Source organism: Micromesistius poutassou (assembly GCF_964030765.1).
Source record: "Micromesistius poutassou genome assembly, chromosome: 13".
NCBI lineage: Eukaryota > Metazoa > Chordata > Actinopteri > Gadiformes > Gadidae > Micromesistius > Micromesistius poutassou.
The window spans coordinates 6,130,400-6,157,854 of NC_140283.1; the positions used below are offsets into that span (position 1 = coordinate 6,130,400).

The window sequence follows — 27,455 nt, forward strand, 5'->3', positions numbered from 1 at the left end:
TTGATTGAGTGTAGAAAATTGTCACAGGGAACTTGGTCATAGAGTATTCTCAAAAATACAATAAAACAAGTTCAGAATACTTTGCAGTCTCATGGTTAAAACATGTTTTCAACCTTTATGGCTTGTGGCTTTTTAAACCAAGCTTTAACAAATAAAGTCATGTCTTCGACAAGTGTAACATTCATCATTCTTTTTTCTTGCTTTACTTGAAAACAATGATTTATTTGGTTGTTATTTATTTGATATTATGTCAATTATCTCATTTTGAGAGCTAGCTGGCTAATATTGTTCCTACATATTCCTCAGCTCAACTGCAAGGATACAGCCTTTGACAAAGTTGGAATTTTGTGGTGTGTGTTTGAATGTGCTGCACTGTAAACAGCACCATGTTATCAATGTCAAATAATTAGTTTCGTTTTTAAATCAACCAATTTAGATGTTAAAAACATGCTCTGGAATGGGACTGGTGATTGCTGGTTTCTCTCAAGAGCTTCTCACATTATTTTGACTTAACACAAGATTAACTACCTTGTGCCATTTCACTGATAGTGATAAATAATACCCTCCCTTTGCTCACTCTCTTTTGTTTGTATTTAGCTTGTTAAGTCCTGTCACACTGCATGATAAAACCCATAATTTGAACATAAACATGACCACCCACAAACCTTTAGTTCTTTTATAGCCAACGTTTGGTCAAGTTATTTAAAATGTTGACGTTTATAGCGATACTTCATGTCATAGGCAAGACAGGTACTATCGAGGCTAACTTAGTGCTTTAAACAAGTAAAATGACGCACCCCTGGTGTGTCATCAGACATGTGTTCTGATCCTAGACAGCTGGACTGGGTGGGCTGAACTCCGGGTTAAAGGTTATCTATACTGTGGACAATCAGGATGTGGCTTCCATTTACATATTACATATAAGGAAGAAACAAGCATGTACTGGTTCTATAGTAAATGAGATGCGCTTCATGATCCAACAACTAAAATGGATGAACATGTGTTTTCCTAAAGTGATTCTGTAGAAAGGGATATGTCCATGCTTATTTGCTCCACTGTCTGCAATATAGCAAAGCAGCAGTGTTTTCCATGATGATCAAATCCTTTGATCAAGGTGATCAAAGGATCAGCAGAGCATGGTGTTAAACATGCAGATGGCAGGTAAAACGCAAATGAGGTCAAGACTAGAGTAGTGGTTGTCAATGTGTCACGTGAGAAGCTGTTTCTCTCTTCCCGGCTCCTAGAAGAGACAGGTGCTGTAAACGGTGACTTTCTGGCTGATGTCGTCCAGAAGCTCTTTGACTGCTTTCTCAAGCTCCACCATTTGGTTGGCCTTCTCCTCCAAAGTTCTCTGGTTGTCCTCGTACGACTTCTCCAGGTCTGCAGCCCCAGAATTAAGAGTTATATTATCAGCATTGCATATGGAAAGATGGATATACATAGTTTGTACCTATTTACAAATAGTCAATGCAATACAGCATCATAATGTATATCAACATGGCTTGCTATCGTACCTTTTAGAAGCTGTAGCTTGTCGCTAGCCTGTAGGAGTAGATCTTTGGCTTCCTGCTGCAGAAGCTCCGCCCTCTTCTTGGCCTCAGCCACGCCCTCTCCCTTCTCAGAGATCAGCCCCTCCACCATGGTGTATTTATCCTTCAGCTCGCCGTCCAGGTTCTACATATCAATACACACGCATAGACAAAGGATTTTTTAGTTGTGTGGATTGTGCAAATAATAATTTTAAAACACACATTGTACATACATAGACAAACAACTTTGAGGTCAAGTGGTGGTGTGAATTCAACTCCAACCAACAAACCTACATTAGATATCTTTGCTTTACCGTCTCACGGTGAACACACAAAAACCAAGCCACAGAACACTCAACTGACCTTTTTGACTTTCTCGGCGACCTGGTTGATGCTGTGGGCGTCTTTCTGGGTCTGCTCCACACTCAGGCTGGTGTTCTGGACCTGGTCTCGGAGGAGTGTGACGTCTCGCTCTAACACATGCAGCCTCTGGGTGGCGTTGTTGAGCCTGAACTCAGAATCACTTGTCTCCGACTCCACCTGCACACAAACGACAAGAGAGGTCACTCTGATGCCTCACCTCATTCCCACGCAGGACCACGCTGTACTCACTCTGTGTGAAGAGACACAATACTCTCCAGGATATTTTCTTTTTGATATATACTTCATATTAATGAGCAGATAGGATGCAGGCATCTTGCTCAAGGATGCTTAAAGGTATAAAAAAAGACAAAAATAATAATATATATAGATTATAAATTGTATTATTATATTATAATTTTTGTTTTTATAAATAAAGATATAAATAATATATATAAATATACATATAAATAAAAAGGATACCTATGCCTGCGATTAAAAACCACCCAGAAAAAGGTGTGTCAGTCTTCCTACCGAGGAGAGCAGCTTGTTGGTGTCCTTGATGTCGGAGTTGGCCTGTCGGATGGCCTGGCTGGCCGTGGCCTGGACCCGCTCGGCCTCCTCCAGGGCCTCCTTCACCAGCAGTGCTGAGTCCCGCACGTCAGTCGCCTCCTTACTGCCACGCACACACACACACACGCACACACAAACACAACAAACGATTATGGCAAACATTGTGGCCTTTTCGCAATATACATAGATGTGGACAATTGCAAAGAAAACTTTCAAGTACAATTCTAAAGTCATGTTTCACTTCCCTGTGTCATACTCACTATGACCAGGCGGAATGCATTAAAATAGAGCTGAGCCTAGAGCGTTCCTGCAGCGGTGGTGACGGCACATACCTGGCTCGGCGGGCTTCCTCCAGAAGGTTCTCCGCCTTCTGGATGTCTTCGGCGCTCTGGTCGAGGATGCTCTCCACGTGCCCCAGGTCTCCCACGCGCTCCCGGATCTCCTCGGTCAGGTTCTGCAGCTGGGCGGGGGTGGTGGGCATCTGCATGGCCAAGACCTTGTTGGCCACCTTTTCGACGCTCTCCAGGTCGGCTGCGTCCTCTAGGGGGCGCCATAGGACAAAGGGGTTACTTTTCACAGGGACAGTGCAGAATTATTAGTCAGTGCATAAGGAGATCATAAGTGGTGACAAAAAACATCTGATTTTAAACACTGCAAAGCTCCCCAAGTCTCTTATGTTTGTGGGTGTGGAATTCCCCACTACTTTAACGAGAACACTACTTTATGCAGATTGACCGAAGGTTGTCTTTCTTAATTGTGGTATCCAGTCACCCCTAGTATAGTAGATGCTCTAGGGCCTTTTGGCTCGCCATGATTTAGTACTGTACTGAATCCACAGAGTTATTAATTAAAGAGTGTGAGTTAACGGTATGTTAAGTTCAGATACCCAAGGCATTATTGTGTCGGTTACAGTTGCAAAAGTTCCAGAATGTTTGCATTCTTATGTTCTATACGAAGCGAGTGGAAAAATACAGCCTCCCTTTTTTGGAGGCCTAGCGGTGAGGTTATTTATTAAGGGACAGGAGAGCTATAACAGGTTGTGGGAGGGGCCTATAACAGGTTGTGGGAGGGGCCTACTGGTGAGGTAATTCATTATAAAGGAGAGCTGTAACAGGTTGTGGGAGGGGCCTACCGGTGAGGAAGTCTCTGATCTGCTTGATGAGGATGCGCAGCTCCTCGTTGCTGCGGTCCACCCGCTGCTTGGTCTGGTTGGTCTTCTGCAGGACGTCCTGAGCACTCAGCTTGGCCTCGTCCGCCTTCAGCTTGGCCTCAGACACCTGGACATGGAGCAGAGAGAACCAAACAACAAGATCCCTCTTATTAAAAGTCTGCCAAAAGCACATATATTGTATCACTTTTCTGCCTTTTCCGTTGTTCTTCCACTAAAACCAAATCTTCTCATGTTTAGTGCATTGTCTCAGAAATGACCCCACATTGTTTAATCGACAAGAAAGGGAAACAAAGTATGTATCCTAACTTCAGGATAGTATATACCAGTTTTATTCAATGCCTGTTTTGGTAACCTGCATCCAAAAGCAAAACAGAGTCAACATGTGGGCTCCCCTCACCATCTTGGAGAGCTTCTCCACCTCCTCCATGGCGCTGGTAATCTCCTTGTCAAAGTCCTGGGCCTTCTGCCAGGCGTTGTGTGCCAGGGACACCAGGCCGTCACAGCCCTCCCCTCCACACCTCCGCTTGCCCTGGCCGTCCACACAGTTCAGACCCCCACAGGGGGAGTCCGCGCAGGCCTCCTGTCCCGCTGGGCTGCCACAGGTCTGTGGGGCGGGAAAGAAGGCAAGAAATGAATACCAGGACCCCACATCAGCACTATAACATCAAAAGGAAATGACGGTCAAAATAAAAGTGTTTTCCAGGTTTTCCAAGACAGATCGCTAGATTAGATGGCATGAATGAAAAATGGTGGTCTGATGGTTTTTTATGTATTTTACTTTATTTTTATACCCAAACTGATGATTGGTTTACACCCTATTCTGCGTCATACCTTCTCGCTGAGCTCTGATAGGTCGAGGGTCTCCAGCTCTCCGGCCAGGTCGTCCAGTCTCTTGGCGTGCTCCTCCTGGCGCCGGTGGAACTCGTCCTTGGTCTGGTTCATCTGGCTCTCGGTGGCTTCCCGCAGGCTGGCAGAGCTCTCTGTGGGGCTTCCCGCGTCGCTGGTGGAGGCGTTCGCCCGGGCTTCCGCCGCCAGAGACTGCTTGTAGTATTTGGTGACGCTGTCAGTCGCCCCTGGTGACAGGACACAAGCAGAAGAACTGTAACAACAGCGTGGCTGAAACACTGCACGGCCCCTCCCACAACCTAGTATAGGTTGTGCGGGCCTACCGGTGAGGGTATTCATTCTAAAGGAGAGCTATAACAGGTTGTGGGAGGGTCCTACTGGTGAGGTAGTTTATTTAACTATATCTGCATTATGAATGAGGTGTCTGGTCAGTTCTGGATACATATGTTTATATATATTATGGGATGGTTTGCCACGGTACGTACCTCTGATGTCAGAGTTCTTGATGAACTCCACCTGGTCCAGCAGGTCCTGGACGGTGCGCTGCAGCTTCTGGGCGTCGTCCCGCAGGGCGTCCAGCTTACTGTTGGTGCTGTTGTCCTCCGCCTTCACCAGCGCCAGAGAGTCCTCCGTCTGGTTCAACTTCTCCCCCAGCTCGGCCATCAGATCACTGAGAGACACACAAACAATGTCATCAGAACAGGTCGGGTTATTAACCATTCCTTTCATTTCACTTATCTATTTGATGTAAATAAACGTGATTACAAAAAAAGATGTTCTTTCTTGAAGGTTTTAGGATTATGGCACCCTTAACCCTTTGAATGAAATGAAATAGAATTAAATTAAATAAATTGTATTTGTATAGCCCTTAACCACCGGTACAGTCTCAAAGGGCTGAATATTTATGACACCCCCCTGACCCTAACCCCCAAGAGGGCAGGGTTAGGGTTAGGGTTAGAAAAAAACTCCCTTAAAAAACTCCCTTGGCCATTCTTCCTTACGGGGCTTCAAACCTAGACCACACTTGGCCATTCTTCCTTACGTGGCTTGTTCCAGCAGGCCCTGGATCTCCGACAGGGGCTGGGTGGCGGGGTTCTGGGCCAGCAGGGTGCTGATGTCCGCGGCGCTCCTCTCAAGGTTGTCCATGGTCTGCTTGTAGGGCCCCGTGATGCCGCTGGCCTTGATGCCGTTCACCTTGGTGACCAATCGGTGGGTCTGGTTGGTCAGCTGAGCCACCACCACATCCCAGTCGGCGAAGCACTGGTGGCACCGCTGGCAGTCGGGGAAGGTACCCGAGTAGCCCCGGGCGCAGATGTCGCAGCGCGGGCCGGACGCCCCCTCCACGCACACGCAGTGGCCGCTGGCTTTGCTGCACTGCTGCTCGGCCGTGCCTCGGGGGTCGCAGTCGCAGGCTGGAGGACGACAGGGGGGAGGTTAGAGTGAGCCGACGCCATCGACTCGATGTGAAGCCACGTGGAAGGGACTCCTTACTGTGGCCGGTCACTGGGAGTTCTCTTAGCGACAAGCCGGTAGTTTTAGTTTTAGTAGTTTTAGTTTAGTATAGTTGTTTTCGGAAAAAAGAAAACCACTCGGCTTCACAATTCTTTGTCGCATGTGAAGGAGAAGAGCAAAGTGCCCTTGCATGTACTAATGTACATGGTTATATTCATTTATGTTAACAACTTACAATGGCTTTGAATTCCAGTGCATATTCCCCTTCATAAATGTCTTAAATGTCCTCAGCCCACGCTATAGCAGAAGTGAACTCGTAGGAAGTCACATTATTCAACTGCTGTGCAAAATGAGGATTACATTTGGGCGGTGGCAAATCTGTTTTTAGGGTTGACTGATATAAAAATGGTAAGTAATGATCCAAAGTGATTGATAGTTTGCGATGGAAGTAATGCCAAAATTTGCCTGTGCAACTTCTCAACCGCAGTCCCGCAGCTGGTAGCAGTCAACCCTGACACATGTTGACTTTAAGGCCAAGCTAAAGTACATCCTGTGTGTGGCTCTGTGGATAGAATGGCCACGGATACGACATGGACTAAAATGTAAGGGTTCTCGCATACGACAGACTACTAGGAAATAAACTAGTGAAATTAACTTATCTTATGTAGACCGGAGGTACGGAGGTCTCCAAATAGTTTTGACTCGCTATGACCACAAGGGGCGCTTTAACCCGTGGTCAAACCTGTACGGATGTCAGCCGTGGCCCGTTTTATAAAAAAAATCTATTTCCCGACCTTATGGTATTATTTTGGTTTTGATTTGGTTCATCGTGTCTCATAAGAATATCAAAAAGCATTTCAAGCTGGCTCATTACCTTTGACATAACTGTGCAACCTTAATAAGGACTGAACCTGGCCCACACAAACATGAAATATGTTTTGTAGCATTACTTCGTAATTTGTTCGCATGTTCAAGCAAGGAGGACATTGATGAATTTGGATAGGTTTTTCAGGTTTTCAGCTTGAGTGGGAACCCTGGAGCTAGGTGTCAAGGTTTTTGCATGTGTGTGTGTGTGAGAGTTTACACGCATGCATGTTTGCATGTGTGTGAGGGTGTGCATGCATTTGCATGTGTGCATGTATGTATGCATGTGTGAGTGTGTGGGGGAGCATGAGTGAGAGGGAGATGGTGGATGGGATGCAGAGAAGAGGAAGGACATATCAGTGGAAGGGATCGGGAGGGAGAGAGGGAGGTACTGGAGAAAGAGGAGGATGTTTGTCTACTTCAAAGGAAGTATGCACAATGTGTGATGAGTAAGGGCTCCTAGGGTGTAAGCAAACAGCCCTCCAGCCAACTTTAAAAACCAACCATCACACATGGCCCACAAAGACACACAAATGTAGCCCTAGAAGCCAGGTCACATTATAATATGGAATGATTCACACCTGTACACACAGTCTACTCTAAACACACACAGACACACTTGCACCCAATACACACACAGGGATTTAAAGTCTAAGGGTCTTTGATGTGATTTGAACCACCTATTACTTACACCCCCCCCCCCCCCCCCCCCACCAACGGTCATGTGTTCATTTCCAGAGGCAACAGAGGCCAAGAGCATGGGTCAAATATAGACATTTTGTAAAATTCCATAAAACATAGAGAATGGACAGTTCTAGATGATACCATCCAGCACGGGGAGACGTGTCCTCCCTTCTCTCAACAACGGCTCTTTTGTTCACTCAGCGGTTGATAAGGAGGAGCATTCCTAACTGTCTGCAACATAAAGCCTCCATCCGGCTCTGCTGTAGAGGCTGGAGGTGTGTGGAGGGGTGGGGGCTGGTGTGAGATACGTTTGTGGAGGGAGTACTTCAGGAGATTAGGAAATGTCTGCACCTGGTTGCAGCTGGAAGGCCCGGGCCAAGACACATCAGGCGTCTGTACCCTAACTCTAACCCTAGCCTGGAACCCGGGCTTAGAACAAGGTGGGTTAACCTCCACAGGTCAAGTCTAAGGAACTCGTTCAGTCATACAATTCTTGTTAATCCCGGGAGTGGAGCTTGAAATGTGGACCACACTCTTAAAGCACCCTAACCCAAGTATAGCCTTGGTTCCCTGGTAGCAAGGCACTTAAATTTTGTGTGGTTACAGGTGTGTGTGTGTGTGTGTGTGTGTGTGTGTGTGTGCGTGGTATACTATATCAAATAAATATTTGAATATATGAAATATATGTAAATCTTTGTTTCCTGATGTCGCCGACATAAAGTGTAAACCAGCATTGCAACGGGGTGATCAGTGGAACTGAGATGAAGTGAATGACTCACTCGCTGACCAAACAGACGCAGGGCCATCTCAAGAGCCCCACCATGTATGGCCCGCTAGTGGAGACTGTTTGGTTTGAGGACGGAACCCAACATGGTGGCCGAGTCAACATGAGGCGGAGGAAACCTGACACCGGTGCAGCACTCAGACCGTGGGGATAGTGGGGGTCTTCCGGCCTTGCACCACCTCTCCAAGCAAACACTGAGGACTTCTGTCAACATCTCCTTCTCTGAGAAAACACAGACTGCTGCCAGAGCCAGAATATCCCAGGCTTTGGGAAAGAAGGTTCTTACTCTGATACGTTCCGAAGGGGAAAACAGACCCTTAGGCCCGTAATGATGTCTGATTGGAGAAAATTCAGTGTTAATGTAACTATTAGTCACACTGGATACAGGTTGGTTTTCTCTCTGCTGTATGGCTCCCCACACATAAAGGCAACAAGTAAACGCTCAGTTTGTGACTCTGACGCATGCCCCTCTCTAGATGAACTGTGTGCTGCAGTGGCTTATCATGAGCTTCAAAGTGTCTTGTGAGAAAAGCCGGCAGGCAAGCGGCTCGGCTAGGCCCAAGATAGAACAGAGTTCTCTTTCTGTCGCCAGGAAACGCACATCGCAGCGATACGGGACAGCAACCTCTCAGGACAAAGGTGCATTGTGGGAGACTGTGGGATATTGAGAGGCTCAGACAGATCCCCCGCCTGGTCGCCATGGAAACACAACGCAGGCAGCAGGGCATGGAGGCTAACATCTGGAGCTCGTACTGTAGAGATCAGCAGGGCGTAGTGGGAGGAACAGTCCGGAACAGCTGAGGCTCAGGGAAGTCATGGGTAACTGCACACTGGGAGTTAGGGTAAGGGGAGTGTGTTACACTCCTACTAACACTAAGTTGCCGTGCTGCAGGGCAAGTGATGGCATGTATAAGAGGATCTACGGCCAGCAGTGGGAATTAAGATCCTTTTTCCTTGTTCGGTCAGATTTGTGCTGTTTATGGGGAGTCCCAGACCACCTTGGAACTGACAAAACACACAAACACACACACACATACACACACAAACCCTCACCGTGACACTTGACCTCTGGATCCCCCCAGTACAGCTCTCTGCACTCCCTGCAGGTGCGTCCTCCAAAGCCGGCGTTACAGGAGCACTGGCCGCTTATCTGGACACGGCAGACACACAGAGGACTCTCAGTACACCCCTCCTATAGTACCTATAGTCTGTTGGTCGGGCTCACAATGGTTCCATCCAAACCACTTTCAGACTGAATCTGGATTCACTGATGATGAATTAAAACGTGCTGTAATGAAAACAGTATGAAACAGTATGATGAAAAAGGTTTCAGAACAATTCCGATCGTTGTTTAGCAATTATGGCACCCGTGCACTCCTGATCACCCCTGGAAGGAGGGATCCCCCACTCTGCGTTCCTTCTCAAGATTTCTTTGTTGCTAATTAAGGGAGTTTTTCTTGCCCTGTGGGCGGCTAGGATCAGGGGGGCGTCATCGATATATGGCCTGTTAAGCCCTTTGAGACTGTACCTGTGATTAAGGGCTATACAAATACAATTGAGCTGAGTTGATTCATACGAGGGTGGGCACTGGAGCACCCACCTCGTTACAGGAGCTTCCAAAGGAGTGGGCGGGGTCGCAGTCACAGAGCTCGCAGCCACGCCCGCTGGCCAGGTTCCAGGTGTCGGGGAGGCACCGGTCACAGCTCTGGCCCCCCACCATGGGCAGGCAGTGGCACTGGCCGCTGGTCCCGTCGCAGTGGCAGTCCCCGGCCGCCGGGCAGCTGGCCGCCGCACTGCCCAGCTGGTTGCACACACACTCTGGAGCGGAGACACAGCAGGGCGTTAGGGTCACACACACACACACACACACACACACACACACACACTCTGGAGCGGAGACACAGCAGGGCGTTAGGGTCACACACACACACACACACACACACACACACACACACTCTGGAGCGGAGACACACCAGAGCTTTATAGGGTCACACACACTCTCTGAATCCATGTGATTGCTGTAATCTGTGATCATGTCGTCTACACTGCAATCTATGATCATGCGATCAGTGCTGAATCGGATGACGCCGGACGTACTCCTGCAGCTCTGCGTCAGGGCGTCGCCGTAGTAACCCAGCCTGCAGCTGTGGCAGCCGGGCCCGTCGGTGTGGTAGAGACACTTGAGGCAGCGGCCCGTGGCGGCGTCGCACGCGCCCGGGTCCAGCATGTCGATGTTGTTGTTGCACTGGCAGGCCTGGCACTGGCCGCCCGCTTCCTGGGTGTTGCCATAGAAACCAGGGGAGCATTCGTCACACCGGGCGCCTGGCGACGGAAGACCGAGAGAACAGGGCGAGGGAGATCAATGATGAATATGTATCAAATCGAAAGATGTATATAAATATTAAAATATATACATAATATATGTATGCATAATACATATATATATATATATATTAGAAAGCACAGTAAAACAGTGTCAAATGCTACCCGGCACCGAGGTGAATGCCACACTCCACCTGGGTGACTTTTAATAGGCTCCTCCAGACAAAGGACCCAGGGCGGTGGTGTTGGAAGCCGGTTCATTGTAAGGTTTGCAGATAATGGTACATGGCCTGGTGCTCCTGGAGATCTCTCCCGGAGTGTGTGTGGTGACGGCTGGTTTAACCTGCTCAAATTGATTGCTCAATGTGCCACAGGTGTGCAGCCTCCCCCAGCCCCCCTACTGAGGTTCGTCCTGAGGCACGCCGACGACACCACGCCTGCCATGGAGGCCTGCCCCACACTTAACGCTGGGCTCTTTATTGGCGCCAGGGATAAAACAGCCATTTCCTGCTGTAATAACACGCTTCCCTTCAAATTAAGCATGCCTTCATCTGTTTCCATCACATGTGAATGTAAGCAGGGCAGAGGCGGAAGCCTGCTTCCGGAAGGGGCTGGGTGGCATGTGCAATCACTGATCTGTAATCATGATGGGACCTTTACAGGCCGCTGATTACACGTCGCCAGGTGCTGCTGGCACGCTGCGTCTGACTGCAGTTGGATGCCTGGAGCCTAACAGTAGCAGACCAACGGGATGGTGCTTCTGGGATGAACACAGTACTGACTTAGCTTCTCAGGTTGTACTCTGTGTTTTACAGTGGAACTGTCTTGAAATTAAGAAACATTCAACCAAATCGGGCCTTTCAACTTTACAATGAAACTTGGCTGATAGAATAGACTTGGCTTTAATACTGCCACGTGGAGGTGAGCTGGTTTAAATCAAATAAATCTGTCTAAACCTTTTATTGGAAATGAATTAACCCTTACCAGAGGACAATTGATTCAGTGCCTGATGTGTGATATGGTAACATGTTCTTGTCATGTGTGTGTTCATTATGGATACATGGAAAACTCTAAATATAAATGTTATATTTTAGCTAACTCTCTGGCTTATCAATAAGTCTGATTGATTACCCAACACTTCCTCTCTCTCTACCTGGAGTTTGCTAAGCACTCTGGTATTGCAGCAGTGCATTGTGGGGCGGTGTTTCCTTTACCTCTGTGGCCGGGGCTGCAGACGCACTGCACCTGGAGGTCATCCTGACCCAGGTAGCAGCTTCCAGCAAACTGCCTGCCACTGCCAGGCCCGTCAGGACACATACAGGGACGGCAGTGGTCCCCGGAGCCCAGCTGAGGATCGCCATAGTAACCCTCCAGACACCTGGGAGGGGTAACGTTCACAACAACACAGGCTCAGTCCTCAGCCGTCACAGAGCGACGTTCACTACGCAAAGCTGGAGTCAGAAGGGAAAGCATTGCAGACTTTGAGAGACGTCTGAGAGAACTACATTTACTGGGACTATAAATAGTGTGAACATGTTGATGGAACATTATAACATGATAATGTTATAATGTTATAATGTCCTCAGACCTTAAACGACACACACACACACACACACAAACCCCCGGAACACACATAGACACACACACACACACACACACACACACACACACACACACACAAACAACACAAACACACACACAAACCCCCGGAACACACATACACACACACACACACACACACACACAAACCCCCGGAACACACACACATACACACACACACACAACACAAACAACCCCGCCCACCCACACAAGAGGCCCTGATCGTTGTGACCCGCGGTGGGGGCCCGGGGGAGAGGTTGGTGCCGTACCTGTTGCAGCCGTATCCGGTGGTGAACTCCCGGCAGCCCAGGCACTGGCCGCTGTGGGGGTCGCAGTCCTCGGCGTGGCCGTTGCAGCCGCAGGGCCGGCAGCTGGGGAAGCCCCAGTGCCCGGGCAGGCAGCGGTCGCACTGGCGCCCGTACGCCCCGCGCAGGCACACACACTGCCCCCCCAACGCATCGCAGAAGGAGCTCTCCGAGCCCTGGGGATCGCACTCGCAGGCTGGAGAGAGGGACAGAGTGTGTGTGTGTGTGTGTGTGTGTGTGTGTGTGTGTTGGTGGTGGGGTAGGAGTGAAAACAAAACACAAAGAATTGATAATATGAAGGAGAAGAAGAGGATAATACGATAAGACCTGAAACACATACTATGTAATGAAAGGTGAGAACATGGGATGTTCTGCATATGATATAAAACATATGATGTGATATCAAGCTCAATATAGAGTATACATACTGTACTATACAGTATCAATGAAGTTTCTTTTTTATCACAATCAACGCTCGCTTTTTATTATTATTATATTATTTTTCTTCCGGATCTCAGGGGACTGAACGGGGACTGTGAGGGGGCCCCTGTTGAGATGACGGCGTGCTGAGATCACTGGAGCAGGTGAAGGTGTGCTGGGTGGAGCAGTAGTTTTTCGGGCCGCCCACCTCTGCAGCCGTTGGGTCCAAACTGGTAGGTAGCGGGGGAGCAGCTGTCGCAGTTCCTGCCCGCCACGTTGGGTCGACACTGGCACTGCCCGCCGCTGGGCTCACACACCGTGCTGAGGGACCCCTGGGGGTCACACTGGCATGCTGGGAAAGGGAGAGCACAGAGGAAAGGATTAAGACACAATAGTTGATGGACGGCTCCAGTCATTGGTCATCATCTGTTCCATGTTACTGCGTCACGTGATGACATCACGCGTGACAAATCACACTGTAAACATATGTCTGCTAGTGTGTGTGTGGGGGGGGGGTCTTGTGTTTGAACCACATTGTCAGGCCCCCAGGCTTCTTCCTTTAGAAACCGGTAGCAACACATCCTGGACCTGCTCCTCACTAATCTGCTCTACGAATGACTCTCAGATTCGGGGTAACCCCCCCCCGCCCCCATTTATTTTCCCCACCTGGTCTGGTGGTCTTAACTTCCCCTCTCAGTGTACCTGTTCTCTTCCAATGCCCATCCACTGCTCTCCCTGAACCCCAGGAGATTGTTCCTCATGGGGTTAACAGACAAACCCGGACACAACCGGAAACCAGACAGTAGAACTTTCATTAAAAGTGTCTGGAAACCAGAGACCAATACGAAGCAGCACAGCAGAGCTGCCCGAGGGGACACTATCTGACAGATATCCCAGACAAAGGTCTTCTAAATGAAACCCCAGAAACAAGTTCAGGCTGGCTACCATGACAGAAGGGATAACATGATCCATGTGTGTGTGTGTGTGTGTGTGTGTGTCTACACATACATATTTTAATGAAGATGATTGCAATTTGGGGATTTCTCTATTTTTGAGGATACCATTTTTGTGGAAGCAACGTGAACATATGTGATGGAAGATATTGTATTCCTTTTTTTTTTCTAGTGTCTCAACAAATGGATACCAAATGTTGCTCAGAACCATCTTCTCCGTGGAGAGGTTTACGAGCCTGGCCTCTTGACAAGGGGTTTGAGGGAAAGAATTTACAAAACGCAGGAAAGAGGGGGAAGCTATGAGATGGACATGTTCCAACACAACGGTGCAACATACACACAAAAAGGCCCGTAGGAGCACGTCCAGTGGTGCTGAGTGACAAGGCCCCACAAACACACATCCTGAGGGGTGCTTGAGAGCAGGAGGTGATGGATGGGCGGGAGGGGGAGGTGACAAGAATGGAATCCAAGTGACATCATGGAAAGATGATGTCTTGATGAGGAATTCTTGAGTGTCTGCGTCAAGCCATCATGTATCATTAAATACATTTTGTCCATACATTTTGGCAACAAACTCTATTAGTTCTCTCTATTCAGTTATTATTTTGGTTTTGTATTTCTTCAGGTTCACACTACTCTTCACTATACTACTGTTTATATTGTTGTGGTTATATTCTATTCAATATGTATTCTATGGTATTTCGGATCATTGTTTTCTTCCATTCAGTACTGCTACTCTCCGTTATATTCATCTTCTATGTCCACATGCCTTATTCACCTGACAGCCATCTTGGTCCAAAACGCTAGCTGGCGGGTGGAAGAGAATGCAGAAGATGGCCGCTAGGTCAATGAGGCCTATGGTGGTTTCTACCTCCTACCTTTGGCTCCCTGGTGCAGCAGTGCAGACACGCTGAAGATGTAGTTGTAGCAGATGTCAGTCATGGGCGTCTTGACCACGCTCTGGCTGTTCTCCAGACAGCGGTACCTCTGGAAGGTGTCCCACTCTGAGCCCGTGAAGAGGTCCATGTTCTTGCAGTGAGGCATCAGGACAATCTGGAGAACAAACAGCAGCAGTTTAGTAACACAGCTCCACGTCATTGTTCATAAAGCACATCTGAATAATGACCCACGCTCACCCCAGAGTAGGATCTAGTCTGACGTTTCTTTTTTTATATATTCTGTTTTTATTTTCAGATTTTGTAGTTGATAAACGGATCAGCACACGATGATGTTGGTAGTTAAAGATATATATGCATGGAAAAGTATTAATTTACAGTTTAGTATGTACAATCATAAGTAGTATATAGTATATACAAACGTCTTCTCAATGAAAAGATTGGAAGGTTGGAAGGAACGCTTTCCTTCCTACAGGGGTTGTGTAGGAAGGAAGCCTAGACACACTAAACACCTGGAAAACATTTAGACCCCAATATGAGCCTCAGGGTTGTTTTGGCGGGAGGCGGGCCGGGGGCGTACCGAGTCGATGAGAGTGTAGGGGGACTGGATGTCGCTCAGGGCCGAGTAGAGAGGCAGGCTCAGCCGGATGGTGTAGTTCAGGCCTGTCTCGAAGCACACAGGCCTCTGCAGCACCACGTAGCTGAGGAGGAGGAGACACGAGACAGACAGGACAGACAGGGTCATGGAGAGTGTTCACACATCTGGATGGAGCATGGTTACTGTGAGACGTCCCAGAAGAATGTAAACATGTATACATATATATTTATACTATATATATACAATGGCACTCAGACACTCGGACAGACACTCACATATGCACACACACACACACACACACACACATGTTAAAGACAGACAAGAAACAGAAACACACTCTCATAAATACACACACACACATACACACACACACGAATGGCGTGCCTTACCGGGAGCCTGGATGGAGGGCGTTCATTTGGTTGTCGTCATCAGGCATGGTGTTGGCACACCGGCTGTCTGCTGTGATTGGTCCAGGCCGCATGACCGTCATCAGAACCTCTTCCCATTGGTCAGGGAGCTGCAGCGGAACAAAGTCATTGGCATTTATGGCAAGGCATATTCACCATTCACAAAATGCAATGTCCGCCGTGTCAGATCGTGTGACCTGTATATCTATATCTGCGTCTGCGTGTCATCTAGCGGTCGACTGAGCCGTTCATGTAGCAGTAAGTCTCGTACCTGTGGACATGGCTACATAGAGGGATGGGGGTTTCTCCCTACCTGAGGCTCGTAGCGGATGATGATGTCGTACTCCATGGAGTGCGGGATGTTGTCCACGGAGAACTCCAGGAAGGCCCCCTCGGGAACGTTGACCAGGCCGACGCCCGTCCAGGTGGGACTGCGGTCCTGGGGGTGGGGTCTCTGCACCACGGTGACACCCTGGAAGGGGAGGAGCCAGAAGAATAGGAGACAAAAGAGGAGGCAGAGGGGAAAGGGAACGAGACGGGAGGAGAAGAGGATAGAAAAAGATGTAGGGGATTGAGATGGAGTAGGAGTGGAGAGGATGACGATTTAAAGTACGTATGTTACCAGTATCACCAGCTGTGGCATTAACAAATGGTGGCATACATAATAGTAAGGCCACTGCACCATCCCCAGAACAGCACCATTCATTCAATGTTAACAATCATTTTGCAAGATTTCCAGTGAGCATTGTTGATCTTATATTTTTTAAGAGTTAAGAGTAGTCTAAGAGTGATTGTGAAGTATATACCGGTCCAAACTTGGCTTCCTCTGCTTCGTAGGTGTAGTGGTCCAGAGCGATGAAGTAGAAACCAGACTCCACCTGGTCACAGCGCCGGCCGAACATGTGCTCCCTGCACTCACACTGGCCCGTGGCCTGGGAACAGCTGGGAGACACAGCGAGGTCAGGGACACATGGAAGGGTTTCTCAATGGGGAACTAAACTCCCAGTGGAAAGGTCTTCAATAGCAGAATTCTGATGAGCTGGCTGAATGACTACACTTGGTAACTTAAACCTGCACTATGTAACATTTTTACGGCTGCTATTAAACTACACATTTTCGCATGAATAACACGCGCCCATCCACGTGACAATCCAACCATGGAATTGATCACTTGATTCAATGTGATGTGGTAGACGTTAAGAGATGAAGGTGACCTTTGAACTTACTTGTTGTTGATGGCCCCTCCCAGGTCACAGTCACATTGTCTGCAGCCGTCCATGTCGTTACTCAGACCCCAGTGTTGAGGCTGATCACACACACACACACACACACACACACACACAAACGGACAAACACACACGTAAAAGCATTAACACCTGGTAGACACCTTACTTTAGCAATCTAGGAGGAGCATTTGTGTGTTTGTGTGTGTTTGAGAGAGTTAAAGAGAGAGGGTGTGTGTGTGTGTGTGTGTGTGTGTGTGTGTGTGTGAGAGAGCGAGAGAGCAAGAGAGAGAGTGAAAGAGAGAGTGTGTGTGTATGTGTGTGTGAATGCGTGTGTGTGTGTGTGTGTACTCACCAGACACTGGTCGCAGTCCCGTCCGGTGACCAGGCGTTTACAGTAGCACTCTCCAGTGTCCGTCTCACAGGGGCTTCCACCCGGAACCGTTCCCAGGGAGTTACAGGAGCATGCTGTCAAAACCATCACCATGACAACAGGTCAACAGGTGCACACACTGACATTGTCCCTTTCAACCTCAGGGTTGTGTCTCTGTGTTTGTGGATGATGTTTATGTGTCTCAATCGTACATGTTTCATTTGTGTGGATGTGTGACGACGTTGGTGTGAGTGGGTGTGTTGGTATAGGTATGTATATATATACTGTGTGTGTGTGTGTGTGTGTGTGTGTGTGTGTGTGTGTGTGTGTGTGTGTGTGTGTGTGTGTGCTCGAGTGTGTGTACCCACCCTGGCATCCCAGTGGGTGTTCGCTGAGGCCGTAGTGGGACTGCTTGCACCGGTCGCAACGCTCTCCCTCCACGTTGGTCTTGCAGCGGCACTGACCCGCGATCAGCCCGGCGCGCACGTCCGTCATGCGGTCGCACATCCCGCCGTGCATGGAGCCCACCGGGTCGCAGTTACACTCTACGGAAACACGCAAGGGGTTCAGAAAGGTACAGAGTGACTTCTCTTCCAAGGCATGAACCTTTAGGTTAGCGTGGTTGAGTTTGTGGGAAAAACACAAAAAAAAATTATGCAGAACAAGGGAAAAAAGTTGATCTAGGGGCGGAAAACACACACATTAGGGTATACAAGCATTCATACACAAGAACGTATAGGCATTACACATGCACACACATACAAGTATGTGTCATGTTGTCTCGGACCAGAGGAAAACCAAAGTGCTCTTCAAGGCGTCAGATTTTGGAATAAACACACACATGTGCCAGCACACACACACTTAAAAGCGTGGAGGATGACTATCTTGTCTCTTGAATCATCTAACCCTGTGTTGCTGTGACTGACTGACGCGTCTTCAAAGAGCAGGTGTCCCTTTCAAGTGTACACCACAGGAACCCATCATGACCACCGGAGCCCCTCAGCCAGATTCATATCACACACAGACACACCGCACAGAGGGGAGCTCGCTTCTGATGTGGGGGAGAGGGGCGTCTCTCCAACGCCGAGCAGTGGGATGGTGATGTGAGGAGTGGTAGAGGTTGTGGTACAGCCGGAATCAAAGGCAGAGAGAGCAACGCAACCCCTCCACTGCACTGACTCGTTGTAGTCCTGGGTCTGCTTGTCATGTGCAACATTTAAATGGTCAAATATTCTGGATAATATTGAGGTCTAAAAATTATCCTCATAAAATATATAACGCTAGATATCACTTTAGTTTAGCCAAAACCAGGTTATAGGTAAGAATCTTGCTCAAGGGCCCATGGCAGGGCACAGACATTGACTGCAGTCTTAACTGATGGCCAAGGATCAACAGTGGAGAGCTGAAGTTTCCAGTTAAAAACTGTGAAACCATGACAACAAACCAGTTAAACCCTGGTGGTGAACAGCCAGGCGGCGGGCGGTGGGGGGGGGGGGGGGTTGTTCCACTCACGCTGGCAGATGTTGGGGTCCCTGATGTCCTTCTCGGGGTGCTGGTAGTAGAAAGGCTTGCACTGCTCACATTTGTGTCCCACGGTGTAGTGCTGGCACTCGTCACACACTCCTCCGCTCACGTTGCCGCTGGCGACGTACACCGCCATGTCGAAGTGGCACTCGGCCGAGTGGCTGTTGCAGTTACACTCTGGAGAGAGGGAGAGAGAGATAGAGAGAGAGTTACAGTTACACTCTGGAGAGAGGGAGGGAGAGAGATACAGTTAAAAGAAGAGAGAGAGTTACAGTTACTCTACAGACAGAGTTACAGCTACACCAAAGACAGAGAGTTAGAGCTTCAAGGAGGGAGAGAGAGAGCTACAGTTACACTTAAGACAGAGTTACAGTTACTCCAGAGAGAAACAGTTACACTCCAGAGAGGGACAGACAGACAGACCGACAGAGAGACAGACAGACAGAGTGAGAGACAGAGAGAGAGAGAGAGAGAGCAAGAGCAAGAGAGAGAGAGATCTGGTCCATCTTACTCTTGCAGGCGTTTGTGTTGCGGCCCTCAGCCGGGCCCCAGGGCAGGTCATGATAAAAGTCGTGACACTTCTCACAGTTCAGCCCCTTGGTGTTGTGGTTACACATGCAGTGACCGTGGACCTGGACAACGAGAACAACCACCACACAACAGGTCATTACATCAGTCAATAGTCATCAGTCAAAACCCTGAACATTCAAAGGGTCGTGGACAAGCCCAGAACACAGTGTGAAGAGGAAAGCTATCACTGCAATAGAAGCAGAGTAGATGAACCCAATAGAATGACAAACAAAGAATCAATGCATTTGGATCAATTTAAGAAAGCCATGGAAGGATGATTGTAAAACCAAGCAGAACCATTTTGCCATGTTACCTATTGAGTACATTTGAGCTATATACGATTAAAACCAGCACCTGGTGGCTACTCACTGTTTAGCCCTTCTGAATGTGTTTAAATGTGTGATAGACAAACTTGTGAACGACTAGTAAAGGCTCTCACAGACTGAACAGGAACACAGACTAAACAGGAACTGCGTTGTTTGGGCTTCTCTGGCCTTATCCTTACACACTCACAGCACACACACATAACCCACACATAAACACACAAACAGTCACAGCTGTTGGCAAATACAAAGGCGTGCAACACTGGGATGCAGCGGTATTAACACACGGTAGCTCATCAGACAGGAAGGGGAGGCTGAAGACTATTGCACAGACAAAGCCATTTACATGTTCAGTGCACAAAGAAGAAGAGATAATAGCACTCAGCAGCTTCACTTTGTCTCACTATCTCTCTCCATCATTCTTTGTCTCTTTGTCTCTCTATCTCTCTGTGTCCATCTCAAGCACTCAAGAGTCAAAGGATTGATTCAGAAGAGCACTGTAACTCTACAGCAAGAACCCAAACGCACTATGGATTAAATTGATACAATTAAGATTAACCTGTCCTGTTTTTTCCAGGATTATAACTTCCCCTGTTGCACTGCAATAAGGCGAAATTGGAAATAGAAAATATTACTTTTTTACTTTTTTACTATTTACTACTTGTAGCAGTAAATAGTAATGACAGCACTATTTTCTACTATAAGTTGTAAATGAGTTAATAGTGGGAGGCTAGGGGTTTCCACTGGGTCTTTGTTCCCTGCACGTCCTGTCGTAAGAGGGGTAGATCAGAACACATGGGGGGGTCTCTCACCATGCCCTCCACCGCCTCCCCAGTGCCCTTGACGGGGGCACACTCAGAGGCGTGGCCGTAGCAGAAGCAGTTGCCCCGGACCACCATGTCGTACACGGCGTAGTAGTACTTCTCCTTGATCTCCATGCGGGAGTCCAGCAGGTTGTCCCCCAGGGTGTGGAGCTTGGTGAACTTCACCCTGAGGTTGGTGATCTTCAGCAGGTCTGTGCACACACACACACACACACGGGTCAAAGTTAAACATGGGAAACAACGGGTTTTAGATTTAGACTTAGATTTCCTCTCAAATGACTTCAACATCTGTAACTGTGCCTGCTGTTTTTATCCCCCAAGACGACCGCATGCTGAAGACCGTGTGGATGTGCGTGTGTGAGGGGCCTACCTTGGATCTTGGGGCTGTAAGGGTCGTCGATGTAGAAGACAGGGTCCAGCACTCTGTAAATGGTCTAAAACAAAAGAAAATCAATGAAGAATAAATGTGAATCTCCCAATTTCCATCCTAGTGGAACCCGGGTTCATAAAAGGAGCTCTCTCTGCGCTGGGGACGTGACGTCATACCTCTCCCTCCGTGGACGGCTCGATGTCGGAGTAGCGCGTGTCACAGATGACGTCGTCCACCTTCCGCATGGACCCATGGTAGACGTCGGGGAACGAGGTCTCACAGTCGTACGCAAAGTAGCGGTACACCTTCCACGTCTTCCCGAAGTCCGCCGAGCGCTCGATCACCATGGCAGCCGGTCGGAAGGTCTGAACGAGGGGGGTGGAGACATCAGCATCCGTTAAGGTGAAAGATTTATGACCGGGGTTTATCAGGTGTTGACGGAGTGTAATTACTAGCCTCTATATATCAACCACCCCTTTGATTCGTCATCGTGTATCATGCTAGAGATGCCATCGGCAAACAATGTAACTCATGGGTTAGCATCGCTTCTATCTGCTTCTATACTATTGCATTCTGAGCGCACAAGACAAAATCAACATTCCTCGGCTAACACTACCTGCGAGCTGTTGTGTTACATGAAAATACCTTTGTGTAGAGTTCAAGACCAATACAAATGGAACTGTGCCTTGATGGGCTGTTGTTTCAAGGTCACAGGTTTAACTAATGTGCAGCACAAGGTATTCACCTTGTGCACCTTGTAAGACATTTAACTTAACTTTAACTGTTGAAAGTATATGTGTGTGTGATTAATATCTGTGTGCTGTCGTTGCGCGTGTGTATTTCCTCTAACACACGGCCAAATGGTCAACCTGGGGTTTATCAGGCTAGCCCCGTTCCGCGGTGTGACCACAGAGCCTGAGAAAAACACACCTCCACATGGGTGGGTGGGCTTCTGGCACATTCCACAGGCTGACCTACAGCTGTGTGTGTGTGTGTGTGTGTGTGTGTGTGTGTGTGTGTGTGTGTGTGTGTTGGTATGTGATTGCGCATGGTGCCTGGTATCACACTGATAACATTTCTATGCTTGAGTCTTTGTTTGCATTTGCGTGTGCGCACACGTGTGTGCACGCGCGCGCTTGTGTGTGTGTGTGTGTGTGTGTTTGTCTTTGTGTGTGTCTGTTGAAGGAGGTGGGGGAGGAAGAATGGGAGTGTGGGGGAGAGATAGAGAGAGGGGGAGGGCCCAGTTGGAGAGAATGAAGGAATGTGAAGGAAGGAGTGAGGAGGGGAGGGGACCTCCCATTGAGAATGACCGGATCACCAACTCCCCTCCTACTGACACAACGCTGCCCTCCCCCCTCCCTGTCCACCAGGGGGCCTCCTGATTGGTTACCTTGAAGGTCATGATGAGATGGGTGAAGTGAAACTCTGCCTCCAAGTCCAACTGGATGGTCACTTTCTCTTCACCTGTGGGGAGGAAAACATGAATCAAACATTATTCCATAATCAATAAACATCGCTCACAGGAAATGGCTACTTACTGCAGCGAGACAGTGGCAGTAAGGCCAGTAATTTTATTTAATTTAAACTGCTCTGCAACATCACATGACTTTATTCAAGTTCATAGATAAAGATATCCCAACGACAACATGTGTGCGCTCTCCAAACAAACTGATTGATAAAATGTGTTGGGTCTGTTGCTCTATGCTGTGGAAAAAGAGAACCAACGGCCAGAAGAAGAGAACAGGAAGAGATGTGAAAGACAGAGACACACGAGAGAACAGAGCCAAGAACAACAGGACACACTTATCTATGGGGCCAATTCACTTCCTTTGGAGCAAATGTAAAACAACATCAATGTTTTTATATATTATACATATATATATATGTCAACTCTTCTGTCCATTATTTAAAAAATGAGGCGAAAGGTACAAGAAAACATGGATGTTGATGTTGGATGGCAGAAGTGTGATCACGACTTAATAATTACATACCACACTGGAGGAATGCTAACACACATTGTTAAGGTTTGTTCATTTGATACTCCACATCTCTGATCACTTTTAAAACAGTTTTCTAAAACAATCCACTGGTGCATTATGTTCTATAATGCCAGACATTTCTGTTACATTTCTAACTATGGGGCTGAGAACAAAAAGGTTCTCCAGTCTAAATAAATGAAAGAGAAAACCTACGTCATGGGTCACATAAACATTGCTTAATATTCCTAGAACGACTCCTAGAACGACTACATAATACCAGTTCTAACATTTTACATCCTCTTTCAATTAAAATGACAGATGAATTGCTGTGTGTATTTGTTTTATCTGGCCATCTGTTTGGCTTATGAGACTAATTCCTAATTCTGTTATTTCTAAACTAATATGATATGGATGCAACATGAAACTCCCTCTGTAAAACTCCTTAATTAAAAAAGAAATGCATAAACCTCAGCATTAGCATCACCGGAAGTACAACTTAAAACAGGAAAGTGCTTCAGACATCCCAATGTCGTTGCTCGCAGAACCCCTGAACATAGCACCAGGCTTCCAGCCCCACTTTAAGAGAGGAGACAATGGACCATATTTATGTCTACAAGGCCTGCATCACTGCCCAGCCGAAGGGACCCGTCCACGTCACGGTAGGACGTCAGTGAGGAACAGTAGGGAGCCTTTGTGCATATCTACTCTAACCATGAATTGTATCAGCAAATCAACAAAACATGCTTCTAATAAAAGATTGCTGTATCACAACCAACAGCAAATTCAGCATATTCATTCACCCGGCACAAAAGAGAGACACGGGAGAACAGAACCGCTCTAACCCACAATCCACGGTTCCCCTGCCGTTCTCGAGATCCTGACCAATGCGGGGACAACCGGCTAACGTCCCGCCTCGTAAAACCCGCTCGCTTGCTTTGGGCGGGAAAGACACACGCTGCGGCGTTTACAAGCAGAGAACGCATCCTGCGGCCCGGTGGCTAATCATTGTCCAACGTTAGGCCTGTAATTTAAACAGAGTTTAGCGACAGGTCACAGCGTATAGACGCAGAGCTCACAGGGCTCTCTCTCTCTCTCTCTCTCTCTCTGCCTCATTCCCTCTCTTTATCTGTCCCTCCCTTTCGCTCTGAAATCTCGCCTCCTTCAGTATGATTACAGCTGCTTCGCTTTGTAACTAGAGGCCTGAGAAAGCGAGGATGTGTGGAAGAAAGAGGGGGGGGGGAGAGGGGGGGGGGGGGGGGGAGACGAGGGAGAGTCACCTGTCATTGACCCCTTCAATTCAATTATCTTCTTCTTTCCTTTTTCCCGTGGGAAACTCACCGTTCTCCGACTGGAACCAGGTCTTGAGGCGGTTGTGGGCGAAGGTGGTGACCACGTTCTCCACGCGGTGGCTGGTGCTCTGGTTGCCGTGCTGGTTGTAGATGGCCGCCGAGTCGCACACAAAGCACTTCTTCTCTTCCTGGAGAAGAGAGGGACAGAGGGAGGGAGATTGAGGAGATTAAATAACACTTGAATCAAGCAGATAAGGCTTTCTTTTTGGGGCGCTGCGGGTGGGGTCGTTACGGCGGCCGCGGGGGGTCTTTTGTCTCGTGTGCTGCGTACCGTCGTCTCTGTCTCTGTGATTGTTTTTTAGGTTAGTTTAGAGACGTGCTTACTCGTTTTGAGACGCCTGAATGGTTTTCTTTGTCATTCGGGGCTCATTTGGCCACCTGATGTGTGTGCTTGTGTGTGTGTGCTTGTGAGTGATTATGTGTTCCAGAGCAGCACCCAATGCCTAGCTGAACCTCCTCAAACACCACTACGACAAAGTCACCCCCACACTGTGCTGCCTCTCAAAGGGGTTCTGTTAAACTGAACCAGGAAAAGCAGCCATGAATCATCAAAGATAGAGTTTCTTCATTTAAATAAATCAAGTCTGAGATTAAACAGTGCCAACAACTGTTTGAATGTGTTGCAAGAGCCTTTGATGTTTAGCTGTTTAAACATGTGTTCTCTCTCTCTCTTTTTAGGCCTGTTTCAACATATCATCCATAATAATAACCATCGGGTCTCCGTCTGGATCACAAGGAGACTCCCGGACTCTCCCAGTATGTTCCCACCAGACCCCTCTGGGTCTTAATATGGGGGGGGGGTTGCGATTGAGGAAATGGTCTAGACGGCCCTGCATACGCCACCCCCACTTGCTCTATCCCACTGACAAGCGTTTCAAATGCAGGGGTTAAACCTAACATCATTGAGAGAGATAAGAGGTAGAGGGAGGATATGAGTTAACTCTACCCCCCCCCCCCCACTCCCAGCAGACTGACCTCTTCCACTGAATGTTTTAATAAAGAACATAGTCTAGTTTGTTATGCATGTAATGTGTTGTCATACACCATATTTAAACTTAAAGTTGTAAATGTTAATGTAGGGCTACTGCAGACAAGATGTAGCCTAAATAAGAACATAAAAAGTAAAGTGTAATTCAGAGGGAGATTGAATGAGCAGGCCTATTCCATATATTTACCTGTAAGTGGCTCACGATGCAGAAGGGTTCAGGTCGGTGCAGTCCGCATGTGGATGTGCTGGACAGCTGGTGGGAGCGGCCGATGAGGAGGTCTCCCGTGTTGGGATAGCAGCTCCCCTCTGTGCACACGTCGCTGTACTCGGGGAGGGCGAGCTCGTACTGGCCCTGGTGCTGCTGGGCCGAGACGAGGGCCCCCGCTGATACAGAAGAGGAGATACGATGGACAACCATGTGTAAGAAAACGTTGAGATAAAATATATATATTTTTTAAATAACGTTATCCAGGAATGGATTATGGGACGCAGCAGAAGCGTTTACATTGTTTTGGAAACACGTTCAACTCTGTGTTGTAAGAAGTAGGCTTAAAATGCTGCCCACTATGTAGAAGTCCCTGTCTACATCTGTTGCTGAGGTTTCACTGATGTAAATCAATGTCAGATGTTGGTTTCTTACTGCGGAAAACAAGTTGCCCGATGTTATGGCGAGTACGATTTTATACTGCTATTTATATGGTAGTTCCATCCGTTTGATTATAGGCTAATAGTCCTTCATAATTAAAGTTAAAATTAATTGAAATCGAACTTTACATGGATAACATCGATTGAAACAATGCAAAAGTAAAAGTAAGCCAAAAGAGAGCGAACAAGTTGTTAAAACGAACGGAACAAATCCACTTACCTAGCAGGGCCGCCAGATGAAGTATTAACATGTTGCTGTTCTTGTGTGTTGCTCGTTCCGTTACCTCCGAGCTTCTCCTCTGTCTCCAAACCTCTGCAGGACAGTTCGCCTACACACTGCACGGCACAGCAGGACCGTATCCACCCCTCCCCTCTCTGTGTGTCGGAAGTCTTCCTCCTCCCCCCAGCCTGAGTAACATGGGCCTAAAAAAGTTGTAAAGTGTATCCCACTCCATTCATATGCGCCTCCTTGGTGGTAATTTCTTTAGCCAACCTGTTGACTTACCATTAATGGTGTCTTGACACATTCAAGCGACAGAGAGACTATAACGTTTGATGAGTTTTAAAAGACCCAAACCTCTTTCTACCAGTGACAAAAGCCGCCCTACACACACCCAGGTAAATGCCCCACAGGCCTGCCTGATTTACAACGGCAGGCCGTAATGTGGTTCAGTCCTGCCTGTGAATGTAACCACCACTCTGCTGCCCTATCATTTAGGGCTGTTCATTCAAAATTGCAGCTCTGTTTTCCAGTGAGCTCTAAATGACAGATCTGCAGCCAAGAGTCTATAGGTGTCTGATGAAGTGGAAAGAAAGTGTCTGTGTGTGTGTGCGTGTATGTGTTTACTAAACATTATTACCATTCAAGGTACAATTAACATTCTCTGTATTAGAAAGAACAAATTTACAACATATTGAATATGTCTTATGTCTTAAACTCATAGAATGTAAGATATGGAACAAAATTCCCGGAGTTTGAGAAGATGTCTTGTACCTCTTCTTGGTTAGGGTTAGCCTCTACTTTATATCCTTGAATGTGTCTCTCAGCACTTGCCAGACGGTTCTATACCTATAGACTTCTAGCACCTCTACCTTTTTCTAGTAAACTATGTTTACTATGGGGCATTGATGAAGTCTCGCCTTATCTTATCTAAATTCCTCATTCCTTTTGAAAAACTCCCCACTACTTTTGGGTTTACGTTTACATGTAACTGGAGCCCGGGTGTGTGTGTGTGTGTGTGTGTGTGTGTGTGGGTGGGTGGGTGGGTGTAGGTGTGGGTGTGTGTGTGTGTGGGAGGGGGTTAACATGCAAGTCCCAACATGCAGACCCCCCCCTAGCCACAAACTCTCCCATGCTGCCTGAATGTTCTCATCACACGCCCTAAGCGACCCTTGACCTCCCTGGTTGATCATCTCTGAATCTAAAGCTTGAACGGGTCGGTTTGGGTCATTGGGCTGGTTAATTAATTTGAACATATAATGACATGAAACATTTGACCAGACAATGTTTTACCTTTCAGAAAC

At 47.8% G+C, this 27,455-nt stretch overlaps 1 protein-coding gene across 1 annotated transcript; it reads right to left on the bottom strand.

Annotated features, from left to right (window-relative positions):
• lamb1a (laminin, beta 1a) lies at positions 1–26,240 on the bottom strand. The gene is made up of 33 exons (XM_084477333.1): positions 26,152–26,240; positions 25,474–25,670; positions 24,288–24,426; positions 22,361–22,434; positions 21,147–21,335; positions 20,971–21,034; positions 20,589–20,791; positions 19,395–19,515; positions 18,872–19,060; positions 17,728–17,904; positions 17,342–17,454; positions 16,990–17,069; positions 16,570–16,705; positions 16,077–16,235; positions 15,746–15,873; positions 15,339–15,459; positions 14,741–14,915; positions 13,118–13,261; positions 12,454–12,685; positions 11,800–11,963; positions 10,361–10,585; positions 9,864–10,081; positions 9,317–9,413; positions 5,522–5,891; positions 4,965–5,149; positions 4,465–4,706; positions 4,031–4,237; positions 3,595–3,739; positions 2,795–3,002; positions 2,424–2,565; positions 1,893–2,069; positions 1,515–1,674; positions 1–1,380 (listed from the first exon to the last, which is right to left on the bottom strand). Exons 1-33 carry the CDS (start codon positions 26,180–26,182, stop codon positions 1,241–1,243), a joined length of 5,352 nt encoding a protein of 1,783 aa, XP_084333459.1. The 5' UTR covers positions 26,183–26,240; the 3' UTR covers positions 1–1,240.
• Positions 26,241–27,455: the final 1,215 nt, after the last annotated feature.